Source organism: Rhinichthys klamathensis, unplaced genomic scaffold, assembly GCF_029890125.1.
Source record: "Rhinichthys klamathensis goyatoka isolate OS25496 unplaced genomic scaffold, OSU_Roscu_1.1 h1tg000123l_1, whole genome shotgun sequence".
NCBI classification, from domain to species: domain Eukaryota; kingdom Metazoa; phylum Chordata; class Actinopteri; order Cypriniformes; family Leuciscidae; genus Rhinichthys; species Rhinichthys klamathensis.
In genome coordinates, this window is record NW_026606660.1 from 2395452 (window position 1) to 2408635 (window position 13184).

Sequence of the window (13184 nt, forward strand, 5' to 3'; positions counted from 1 at the left end):
ATGCTATTCTCTTTCAAGTTTTGATGTGTTGTGTGTTCAGAGATGCTCTTCTGCTTCAAGGCTTGATGTGTTGTGTGTTCAGAGATGCTCTTCAGCTTCAAGGTTTGATGTGTTGTGTGTTCAGAGATGCTATTCTCTTTCAAGTTTTGATGTGTTGTGTGTTCAGAGATGCTCTTCTGCTTCAAGGCTTGACGTGTTGTGTGTTCAGAGATGCTCTTCTGCTTCAAGTTTTGATGTGTTGTGTGTTCAGAGATGCTCTTCTGCTTCAAGTTTTGATGTGTTGTGTGTTCAGAGATGCTCTTCTGCTTCAAGGTTTGACGTGTTGTGTGTTCAGAGATGCTCTTCTGCTTCAAGGCTTGACGTGTTGTGTGTTCAGAGATGCTCTTATGTAGACCTCAGAGTGGTTATTTAAGTTACTGTTGCCTTTCTATCAGCTCTGACCAGTCTGGCCGTTCTCCTGTCCTCTGGTATCAACAAGGCATTTTCACCCACAGAACTGACGCTCACTGGATATTTTCTCTTTTAGGACCATACTCTGTAAACCCTAGAGATGGTTGTGCATGAAAATCCCAGTAGATCAGCAGTTTCTGAACTATATTTAGACCAGCCCATCTGGCACCAACAACCATATCACGTTTAAAGTCACTTAAATCACCTTTCTTCCCCATTCTGATGCTCAGTCATGTCTACATGACTAAGGGTACGTTTACATGACAACGATGTGCTAAAAACTGAAGTTTTTATTTGTACAGATGACAAAACGATCCCCATTCACACGGACCCGCAAAAACAACTAATAAGACTAGATTATGTATGCCAGAGAAGTAGTTGGCGATGTCACTTTGTAAAGAAAGACTACACGGCTGCACACACAGGCATTATTTTACTACAGTGCACTCGAGCCAAATACACATGCCTATAGACACAAATTACATAATCTATAATTTTTTATTATCATCAGATTTTCATTCTAAGGATGTTAATCTTGATAATACTGTATTCTTACTTTGTCTTCTGGGTAAATTTCATCTTCACAAAGCCAGAAACATTCACCGTAATGCCAATTTTAGAATGTTCTCCTCTTGATATAAAGTCCCTTTTTACTTCCTTTAAGAAAATTTCAAAACCTTTGAACACAAAGGGTTCAAAAACATGTATTATCCTTGAGCCTGTTCTAAGAAACCTTCATTTTTTTTATGTAAGGTTCTTTCTGTTAATATCTCCATTCATTTGCAGAAAAAAAAGCCTAGACTAAATAGCCAACACATGTGCATGACGTCAACGGTTTCACAGTTTTTTTTGTAGTTTACATGGATACGATAAGTGTGTCGTTTTCAAAAACTTGAAATCCATTTTCAAAAGTTTGTGTTTTCAGGCCACCAGAATGCTGTTGTTGTGTAAATAAACGGCCAAAACGCTTTTAGTTGAAAACGGTGTTGTGTAAACGGCCCCTTAATGCATTGAGTTGCTGCCATGTGATTGGCTGATTAGATATTTGATTTAACAAGCAGCTGAACAGGTGTACCTAATAGAGTGGCCGCAAGTTGAGATATTAGAATTGAAAAGTTTATATTTTGACTGGACAAAACAAGGCTGAACGTCACAAACATCACACACACACACACACACTTTTCAGTGTGTTTTCAGAGAAGTGAGATACAGCAAATTATTAGCTTTACTTTTGTGGATGAATACAAAATTCATACACAACTAATAAGGATTAGGAGGACAGACTAAAACAACTTCAGAGTGAAGAACACATCAGACATAAATCACCTTCAGTGTGACACCCAGGACGTTGATTGCATCCTTCACCTGATGGTGTGTTTCTGTGTGTCTCAGCTCCTCACACACCCATAGCCCCAGACTGCAGATCGCTACACACCTAAAACATGGTTAAAACACACTCAGATTACTGCCAGACAAGCCATTTATATCATTCACAGGGTACAACAGATCAGTATGGTTGTATTCATTTATCTATGGAAGCTTGTTTCCGCCACAGAATAAAACATAAAAGATAATTGCAACTTTCTATCTCAGAATCGCACAATTTTTATCTTGCAATCAGAATTGTGAGATATTAAGTCAGAGTTGCGAGATATAAAGTCGCAATTGTGTGTTATAAAATCAGAATTGCGAGATATAAACTCACAATGCGTGTTATAAACTCGCATTATGAGAAATAAACCTGCAATTTTGACTTTTTTTCTCGCAATTGTGAGTTTATATCTCACAATTCTGACTTTATAACACACAATTGCAACTTAATATCACACAATTATGACTTTTATAACTCGCAATTGTGACTTTATATCACGCAATTCCAAGATGTAAACTCGCAATTGTGAGAAAAAAAAGTCACAACCCCTTTTTTTATTTTTCATTCTGTGGCGGAAACAAGCTTCCATATGCATGGGATTTGAATAGGATCAAAATAAAAAGTAAAAAATTAGTACAAGATCACTGAACACATAAGGCTCAGTTTCCTGGATTGGATCATTATAATAATAGACATAGGTAAGTAAGTATGTTGTTGTACCTGGCTCCTTCACATGTCTCATTACGTGCAGTCTTCAGAAGAATGTTTACAAGGTAGTCCTACAGACAGAAAGCATGACAAAGACAGTTAATGCTTATACATTTGGCAGCATAATACATCTAATAGAAGGTCCAAGGTTCAGTTTTGTGGCCTAGATAATGTTCGTAGGAATGGGTTTATATATTTGTATGCCTGATGTTTTGAGTTCACCCAAAAATGAAACGTCTGTCATAATTTACTAATCCTGTTTTTTTTTTTTTTATTATTATTTTTTTTTTTATGAAAGTCAAGTTTCATTTATAAAGTGCTTTTCACACATACACAATGTTTCAAAGCAAATAAAATGCATACTGTTCATGTTTGTTACACCTTAATGCCACATTTAGCAGTTATGGGCTGGATGATATGATTTTGGTGAAAATATAAATCAAAGCAGTTAAGCTTTGCTATATAGTATATATCGTTTTATGTATGTGGGTAGAAGTTGGGTAATCATACAATGGCTACAAAAAGTATTTTGTACCATTCTCCTGATTGGCACCTCTTCACGAGATCCTTTCGAAAGCTCTTTGTCTGCCTAAGATTCGACCGGGAAGACATTAAGAAAATCCTACGGAAACAGCTGATTTAATCACTTAAATAATGACTGGAGGATTATTATTACTTTTTAGTAATAATTTTAATGTGTTTGGTTAATTCCAAAAAGAGTAACATGCACCATTAAAAAGGTCGTGCACACTTATACAACTGGGCAATTATAGGCTTATTTCGGCCAGAATTACCATTAGGGGATGCGTATCACTGCCATGATTAAATGATGTAATTGGTTTAAGATTTTGGTTATATCGCCCACCCCTAAGTAGTTTCATTGAGAAGTCAATTGAAAGTCAATCCAAAGGCAACTGTGGCAGGGAAAATATAGTGCTCCATATGTGAGAAGACATTTAAACCTTTACTAACTGAAAATGGCATTGCCATGAGGAAATTAAATCATAAGGCTTTAAAATTTCAGAATTGTAATTAATTGGGGGAATAAATCCTTTAGATAACACTGGGGCCTTCTTTATCTGAGGATTTTTGACAGTTTGAAACCAAAATGTGTAACCAGCTGATTGGAAAGCTAATATCAACTATAAAAGCATCATTAGATGTCTACATCATTAAAAGTCTGCAGCAGAACACTAAATCATTTCAGTTTACCTCAGACCTTGCATGCGTTCAGTCACGGCGGGCTAAAGAGAACTGTCCACTCGGAAGACGAGCAATGTGAGGGAGCAGGGCCTAAAATTTACATTTGCCAAGCGCCAAATGCAAGTAAAATCGGTGTTGGTGAGTATATGAAACGGTGTCAATCGTCAGTTGGCCGGTAACTTTTTTATGAATCCAATTCCTAACAATGCAATGTTGTGAGAACATGAACGTGAACAAAAGTGAATGAGGTTCAGCACAGTTGATGGGGCAGTTCTGTATTGTCACGAAAGTTTGAGCCTTGCCAATTTAAAAATTCAAGCGCAAGACGACGGGAAAGGGAACTCAATTCGATTCGATATCTGTGTACACACATCCGAACCTCGCGCACAGAAAGCTGCGTCTCAGACAGCGCGCAAATACTAGAATGAGCTCGTCTTCTTGCGCTTGAACTGACAAATTCACATTAAATTATGTCAAAAATAATTAAATACATTTTTACTCAGCAAGTATCCTAGTAAACATATTAGGTTATGTCTTAAGTGAGGGTAAATAGTCGAGAAAGAGAATGTATGTATACAGTATTAGTATATTGGATCCCTGCATTATCGGTTTAAGTGACAGAAAAAACAATATTCCCTCTGCTGTCTGTGTTTTTAATGTTAATCACAAAACAAAAGACAAATAAAAAAATCTCACACTGATCTTGTCTAAAACACTTTTGTAAGTTTATTAAGGGTTATCCTACTGGCAGTTGAATGCTCGAATCTGATTGGCTTACGAATGTTCTAAGGTGTGCAATTATTTTCAGGGAAACGCACGACTAAAGTAGTTCCAGCAGGTCTTGACCGCATTACAGTTCCACATCACTTCACCAAATGATTTCAGTTATTTCAAACTACCACAGCAAGAGATGACCAAGACCCACAGAAACACTGACCAAGCAAATAAATATAGTAAACAATTGGATAAAAACTGACTAATTATTTCCATGTTTTTTGCCACAAAATTACGTTTCAGAAAGCACATACTCTTTCTCCCGCCCTCTCCCACAGAAACGTGTTGTCAGCGCTGCTCTGACAGATTTATCAGTAAAATAGTTTAACAACTCAAAAGCTACATGAATTTCTCATTAGCGAGGTAATAACGGCGCTGTTCTTGGAGCAGATAAACTTACAGTTTCGCTATTAGTAGAGACGCTTCTGCCGAACACTGTTTAAGACTCGCCTATCAACTTTCAGAAACGCATAGACTCCCAGTAATTTCCAATACATTTAATCTCTCTCTCTCTCTCTCTCTCTCTCTCTCTCTCTCTCTCTCTCTCTCTCTCTCTCTCTCATAACTGCATTATTCTGCTATCAGTGGCTGAAGTCTCCATCACAAGCTCTAAAATAAAGTTTTGGAATTAGCCATGGAGGCGTGGGATGAGACGCTTAAGAAATTAGTCCTACATTTTTTGATCCACTTCAAATGTTGACTACTGAATATTTAAAGTAAATATTAAAAAATACTGAATATTCTTCAGGGATTGAACTGGCCGGCCTCGAAAAGTTATGAAAGACATCGTTAAAATAGTCCAAGTGACTACAGTGGCTCAATCTTAAGTTTATCAAGCGACGAAAATACTTTTTGTGCGCAAAAAAATTAAAAAAATAACGACTTTATTTCAACTATTCATTTCCTTCTCTTTGGGCCTCTAGTCAGTTAACGTAGTGTGATTCCGTAGAGCTACGTCACACATAGGCTCACTATTGGCCGACGCTGGTCATGTGCGTGATCCGTGTGATGTACAACAACAGAAGCTTACCCTATTACACTAGTGAACTGACTCGAGGCCCACAGAGAAGGAAATGAATAGTTGAAATAAAGTCGTTATTTTTTTTGCGCACAAAAAGTATTCTCGTCGCTTGATAAACTTAAGATTGAGCCACTGTAGTCACTCGGACTATTTTAACGATGTCTTTAATAACTTTTCGAGGCCGGCAAGTTCAATCCCTGAAGAAGCCTATGGAGGAGTGATCCAGCTCTCAGATTTCATCAAAAATATCTTAATTTGTGTTCCGAAGATGAACGAAAGTCTTACGGGGTTGAACAACATGAGGGTGAGTAATTACTGACAGAATTTTCATTTTTGGGTGAACTATCCCTTTAATGTATACCGTGAAGACTAAATGCAATGTTATTTTACATTTGAATACTTTATTCAATTTATGTACCTGGAAACTACCGTTAAACCTACATGAAAAATCTGAAATACACTGTTTATTTATTTTGTGTGCTATCAGGTATATTTGTAATTTGATTATTTGTTCTTATTTTATTACGGACTGTTTACTTGTCTTTAAAAGGGTCATCGGATGCAGAATTCACTTGTTTTTGCATATATATGTGTCTTTGCAGTCTGTGGACACAACCACCATACAATGAAAACAAATCCATTCACTCCTTTTTTTTTAATCCTCAAAAAGCCTAAACACTCTCAATAATCAAGCCGTTTGGATTTTCTGAGCAACATGATGTCATATTGCTCATGCTCTGCCCACGACCACTGATGGACTGTCCCGTATTAGCATATTTCCGCCCTCAGCCATTTGTATACTGTCCACCAAGGCAGCACTTTATGTGTCTTGTGTCGACACCCCTCATTGGAAGAGATCATTTAAAGAGACATGCACTGAAACGGGTCGCTGTGAACGGAGCTGTTTTTGAGGAGGTAAAACGGGTGTTGTTTTACACAACCATTGAAGAATTTTAACCAAAGTATGTTACAAACTTTACATGAAGTCCCTAAAGCAGGGGTGCCCAATCCTGCTCCTGCCGATCCACTGTCCTGCACAGTTCATCTCCAACCCTAATCAAACACACCTGACTGTAATTTTCAAGTGATCCTGAAGACCTTAATTGGTTGCTTCAGGTGTGTTTGATTAGGGTTGGAGATGAATTGTGCAGGACAGTCGATCGGCAGGAGCAGGATTGGGCAACCCTGCCCTAAAGAATCATACCAACTTGTGGAAAATGGGCATCCAATGACCCCTTTAATAATGTTTTAAATTGATGTTAGTTAGGCTAGTAGTTTTAGCTGTGGTATCAACATTGGAATAGAGAATTGTGCATTTTCAATGTTCTCTAAAATTTTGGTGCCATTATTGCCTGTTTTTTTTTTTAACAGTTTCATGGCCAGTAAAATATGTTTATTGGCCAGTGCATTTTCTTAAGTCACCGGCTATTGGCAGGTTTGGTAAAATGTAGGTTTTAGGCCCAGTGAAGGAGTATTTTGACATGAAAATGGAAAAGTTTTGTTGCATATAACAATTCAGCTTGCTTATAGGCTTGTTATACTCCCGATTATGAGGGACAATACCAGTATAACATTTCTACTGGTTCAAAGGGTAACATTATGAATAAAACTTACATGACAAAAAAAAAACATATCCTACATCAATATTCTACCAAATTGACTGTTTTATTCACAGATTAAGTAGGCTATTTCGAATGCATATTCATATACAGACTGTTTTCTTCTGAGAGTTTGACTAGTCAGTCACTTTAATTTTAAAGTTTAAACATTAATGACATTAGCAGTGGTGCACATTCCTAGTGCCAAAACCTAGGTGGTTCAGATTTACAGGATTTGGTTCACCTGTATAACAGCATACCTTCATGTCCTCTTTGCCAACTACAATATCCTCAGATCCGGGAACAGACTGCAAAGATGGGATCTGTTGATACAGGTTAGGGAAGCACACCAGCGAACCAAGAACCGTCTGAGCCTCGATCCGTGGAGCCTGACAAGAACAAGAATGGAGAAGATGCCAGCATGAAGCAGTGTGCTGCTGTAGGTAGTGTAAGTGTGGATGTGTTCATTTAAAGATTGGGCAGCGGCAGCATGTACCTCAAAAGAGTCTGTGTTCAGGACGCGAGCAGCTGCGGTGATGAAGTCTCCCACCAGCATGGTGAAGCCCGGCAGGCCAAGGAAGAAGAATCGTGGTGAACACCACCTAATCATCGTGTTCAACACATCCTGAGCAAACCAGAGGGGGCAAAAAAGACAAGATAACGTTTTAGGATATTCTGTGTGCTACTCTAATTTAGAGGACAGTAAAGAAGTGGTTCTTGACTAGGAACAGATAACCTAATAAAATGTGGTGACACTATTTCCATAGTCCACTTTAGACATTCTACTAACTGTAAGTAACTTTGCAACTACATGCCAACTAACTCTCCTATTATTATTATCTCAGTATCTCAGTATTAGTCAACTCTTAGGTTAGGGTCAGTGTTAGTAAAATAAGTTGACATGTACAGGTAGTTGCAAAGGTTTTCAGTATTCAAGGTCTGTTGGGGAACATCAAAATAAATTGTCAGCAGATATTAAACAAACGGTCTACTAATACTCGAATGACTGTTAGCAACATTAAATATGGGTGAATTCAGGATGATTTGGACACTTTTTCCAGCAAAAAGGAGTCCCAATCACTCTGAATTCACCCCTACGTATTGATCTGCAAATTAGCAAATGTCTTATGTCATATACATGTCTAAAATCATATTACTAAAACATTAAACTAAATATCAATTTAAGTTACTGATCATTCAAGGTTGCAAACAAGTGAAAATAATGAAATCTGTCTTAACTTGTTTAGTTCACAAATAGCTCAACACATAAATACAGTATATGTGTAATTCTGTATGTTTTATAATAAATACTAAAATGCCCCATTAATAAAATGAATCACACCATCAGTCACCGCAGACTCAAGTTTCAAGGATCTCGTGGCACATTTGAGTCAGAAAGAAATGACAAATTTAGTGACTTGCTAACTTACTCGCTCTGACTCAATCACTGTTTTTTTCTGAATTTTTTGGATCAGTACAATTTGAGAATTAATCATTCAGCGTGATCCGATTCGACAGGTTCATTAAAAAGAATCAGCTTGCTAACAAATTGGACGTTGCTATCGCGTCTCAGAGCTTCAATTCAAAGCAACAAATTATATGTTTTTTTATGAAATGCAATGGAGATATTTCAACAACAAAAAAAAGTACTTTAGTAAAGTATCAAAGTAAAATTACAGAGAAGAGGTTCTGGAAATAACTCAAACTCAGATTCAAACCTAAGGTTACTTGCATGCAACGTTTCGAGGATCTATCCGTTACTCTGAAGGTGTGAAACATTACGTGACACAGAGTGTATGCATTATAAACGCGTTATAAATCACAATTTCTGTTTCTCTCACATCAGTTCCTTTAAACCAACTGTGCCATGCACACACACACACAAACAACCAAACACACAAACAAACAAATAAACAAGCACGGCTTCTCCGTAACCGCTACATTCATCTTCCTTAATTGAATCCTTTGTAAACACTGTCAGACGAAGAAGAAAAAAACCACCAATATAGGCAACGTCGCAGCATAAAAAGAGTCCTGCTGAGAGGGAGATGTGAAATTGGTGGAAGCGGTGCATCTGCAGGGACATTTTACCCTCATTCTGCAATAACTGACCTTTGCAATGCTTAGCAACCAGTAGTAATTAACCGCCACCAAACTGCTGCGTGATTACCCAAAATGAGCATTTTGGAGGAAGCGGCAATTCTGCAAAGCGGGACTATTATGCAGTGGTAAATAGAGAAAGCGCAATCTGAATCTGCAGTGTGTGTGTGTGTGTGTGTTTGGCAGCTCAACATGGCCCAATGGTTTAAATTGTCAGAGCAGTGCAAGGAAATGTACATGTATCGTACACACGGGTGAAAGCGCCTTTGCATCTGAAGGCTCTAGATGTGCTACAGCTTCGACAAATCTCTGACCTTTATATGACTCCAAACGGTGGAGGTAAAAATCAATGAGTGTGTCCTGAATCCAGCCCGCAGTCCAACACCTGTTAGCAGTGCTCTTATGTGTTGACTTTGCTGTCCCTATAGCGGCTCACAACGAAAGGTTTAATCATTAACTACAGGTTCTGTGTGATTAGGGTTCTTGTATACAGATACATTTCATAGCAAAATAATATGTAATAATAGTTAAATAAATGCTTGTGATAATTCATTTTGAAGGATATTTGTCATGAATCACTCAATGGGTTATTATATCCTTGTAATTATATTTGTGAACCAGTGACTTACTATCGATATAATTAAAGTCACTGTGAAATCAAAACTTTTTTTTTTTTTTAAAGAAATGTTGCGTATTATATGCAGGTGATTATTTAAAAAAGATAAAAAAGAAAAGAAAAAGTGCTGCTGTAGAATCTTCAATAAAAATTAAGTCTCACCTCCCTCTGATGACAATGTACACTGGCTGGAGGGCTGGGAAATAACTGTCCAATAGCCAGATGAGTTTCAGTCCTTAATAACAATAATTCGTTACATTTATATAGCGCTTTTTCTGGGACCTCATATGGAAGGGGGAATCTCCTCAACCACCACCAATGTGCAGCATCACCTGGATGATGCGACGGCAGCCATATTGTGCCAGAACGCGACCACACACCAGCTTATTGGTGGAGAGGAGACAGTGATGAAGCCAATCAGTGTATGGGGATGATTAGGAGGCCATAATGGACAGAGGCCAAGGGGCAAATTTGGCCAGGATGGCGGGGTTACACCCCTACTCTTTTTCGAAGGACATCCTGGGATTTTTAATGACCACGGAGAGTCAAGACCTGAGTTTAACGTCTCATCCGAAGGACGGGTCACTCATATGAAACAGCTGTCTATGTTTGTAACAGCCACTTTATACCATTTTTTTTTAATCTCAGTACGATAAGCTGTTTCTCTCAGATATATGTCACATCAGAGAAGAAAAGTTGGTCGCAATTTCCGTTTACAGGCGACTTTAACAATTCCAAATCTGAACTTTATTTTTGACCACATGGTTTGAACAGATGTAGGTTTCATATTTCATCAGATTTACATATAAACCAGTGTGTAATTAGAAAAAAAAAAACACAAAGCACAGGACCATCTGGATGTAATGTGGTACAGTGCTTTGATATTTGCTAGTTCAGACCGTTATTGTTGATTTTTTTGTACTGAATGATTTTCAATCCTAAAACATTTTGAATGTAACAAGAGTATTTTGAATATGAAAAATACTCTTTTCAAATTGGTTGCACTCGATGGTCCACTTTAGACACTCTACAAACTATACAAAACTTTGCATGTCAACTATTAGTAGACTGTTAGGTTAGATTTAATAAAATAAGTTGACGTGTAGTTGCAAAGTTTCTTATAGTCAGTAGAATGTCTGTTGGGGAGCATCACAATAAAGGGTTAGCAAATAAACAGACAGTTGGCATGTAGTTTCAAACTTATAGTTAGTAGAACATCTAAAGTGGACTATTGAACTAGGGAATGACTGACTCCTAACATAAAAAATAACTTTTTTGGTTGCCAAATTACAGAATCCCTTGTCCGTGCTCATAATATATTGCAGTGGGGTAAGGATTAATGTGATATACATGCAACTCACTCTGTAAATTTACAATTTGCTATTTCTAGAAGATCAGTATGTGGAACAGTCGCAGAAAACTGTGCATTGTACACAGTGTAGCACTAGTGCAACAACATAAACACTAACACATGCATTTTGCTGCTTACTCAAACTAACTCAAGTTATTTCATTGGTTTCAACCAGTTTGAGACTAGATTAATGATTTTTGTTGTGTTAAAGTCGCATTGTGTTGTACAGGACTGGACATGACGTTTTGTACAGGACTGGACTGCACATGTGACATTTGTGTTTAGATTTAAATCGGTCACACTATGTTTTGTAAAGAATATTTGCGACTGTTTTGGAGGGGGTTAAAAAAAGTTCTTAAATGTGTTGTTTATGGTCCCACACCCTAACTTGTGAAGAATGTATATAACTGACTCATTTGAAAATCACATTTGTCAAGTTGCATTTGTGATCATTTGAGCCCTATGTTTCCACGTTGTTGACTGGTGATGAAAATCCCCAAAACTTGCCAAAAATCACATTGTACACACTTCCACACCTCTATAGAAACTCTATAGTTCAAGCTATTATACATTATTATTGTATTATATGTTAACAGCTATTCAATTTTTAATGCTCCTAAAAAGAACTGAGTAGCATAGAACTACGGTTGAATTGCAGCTCATATCTAATGCAATTTAAGCAGCTTTTGCAGGTGGCTCTGCAACTGTATTGCTGTGAACATGAACAGTTGTTTCAGAGCATAGACTGTAAAAAAAGATGGACGACGCCCCTTCGCTCTTTTCCATTGGTCAGAAGTGAAGCCGCCAGTGTCCCGATATGGCGCTGACATCTTGGAACTTGAGTCTGCGCAGAAGCGATCTCGGGACCAGACATGCGCAGTCGTGAGCAGGAAGTAAAGCCACGAAATCAAGGCCCCGCCCTCACTCTCGCAGAATCAACCGCAAGGACACGCTCCTGCACTTTTTTTTTTATTAATTAAAGAAATTTAGATATTAAATTTAAAGCACCAATCTCCTCAGTCCTCCGAAGATCCCGAAAAAAAGTCTGTTGGTGCTTCAGTGACTACTTCGCTCAGAGAACCTGTCAATCACAGCTGTCAATCATGACGCCACAGCACCGCATCTAAAAACAAACTTATTTTAAAAACAAACACTTGAAATTACATCAGCGTGATAAAAACTACAGTAAATGACAGAAACCATATTTGGAAACAGGATATTTGAAGTGTAATTTAATTGTTTAGTTGGTCTCAGGTGCCGTTGAATAACATGGGGAGGCGGGGTTTATGAGCTATACTATGACCAGCCACTGGGGGGCGATCGAGACGTTTTGGCTTCACTTTTCAGGGCTTGTGCGGCACGCTTGTTTCAGAGGTGTATAAGATGTGAACGTTAAGCTGAACTTTAACAGCTCCATCGAGTGAGCGGTAAAACCACCGCAGAAAGAGACGCACTTCTAAGCTGCCATTCCCATTGTCTCTGAGCTTCAAATCTGCCCCCATGTGGAATTGGAGTGAGACTCCGAGGCAACAGTGACACAAATGGAATCTATTATCTACAGAACAGTGGCCAAATGCACTTTAACAATCTCCATTGCCTTTTCATTGCATCTCCACATTCAGGGAGCTCTTATTTTTTTTGTCTAGACCAAATAAAAGAAACATAAATAAAGAGTGGCTGTGCCAGCACACACACACCACTGGACATCTGCGCATATTTCACTACACTGCATCATGATCCAAACCATAAACAAAAAATATAATAATATAAAGCCTATAGTATGAAAACAATGTTGAGTGTATATTAGTCACAATAAGATCAGACTTTCTCTCTTTTGATGATTCAATAATGATTCTTTGCGAATGTTTATTAGGATTCAGGCATTATATTTTCTACAGATTATGGGAGCTTTAGAGAGCCTTTACTGCATCACAAACAAGTCTGTTACACCATCTAGTGGTCAAATGCATGAAGGTTTATATTACTTTAGG

General features: G+C 37.9%; 1 protein-coding gene across 2 annotated transcripts in view; it reads right to left on the bottom strand.

Moving 5' to 3' along the window:
• ralgapa2 (Ral GTPase activating protein catalytic subunit alpha 2) overlaps positions 1 to 13184 on the bottom strand; it is a 207635-nt gene that overhangs the window by 82090 nt on the left and 112361 nt on the right. For both annotated transcript variants that reach the window (XM_056255880.1, XM_056255879.1), the window contains 4 exons: positions 7623 to 7751; positions 7387 to 7515; positions 2543 to 2601; positions 1777 to 1885 (listed from right to left, as the gene is read on the bottom strand). In XM_056255880.1, coding sequence (XP_056111855.1) covers positions 1777 to 1885; positions 2543 to 2601; positions 7387 to 7515; positions 7623 to 7751 — 426 coding nt within the window. The remainder of the gene's footprint in view (positions 1 to 1776; positions 1886 to 2542; positions 2602 to 7386; positions 7516 to 7622; positions 7752 to 13184) is intronic.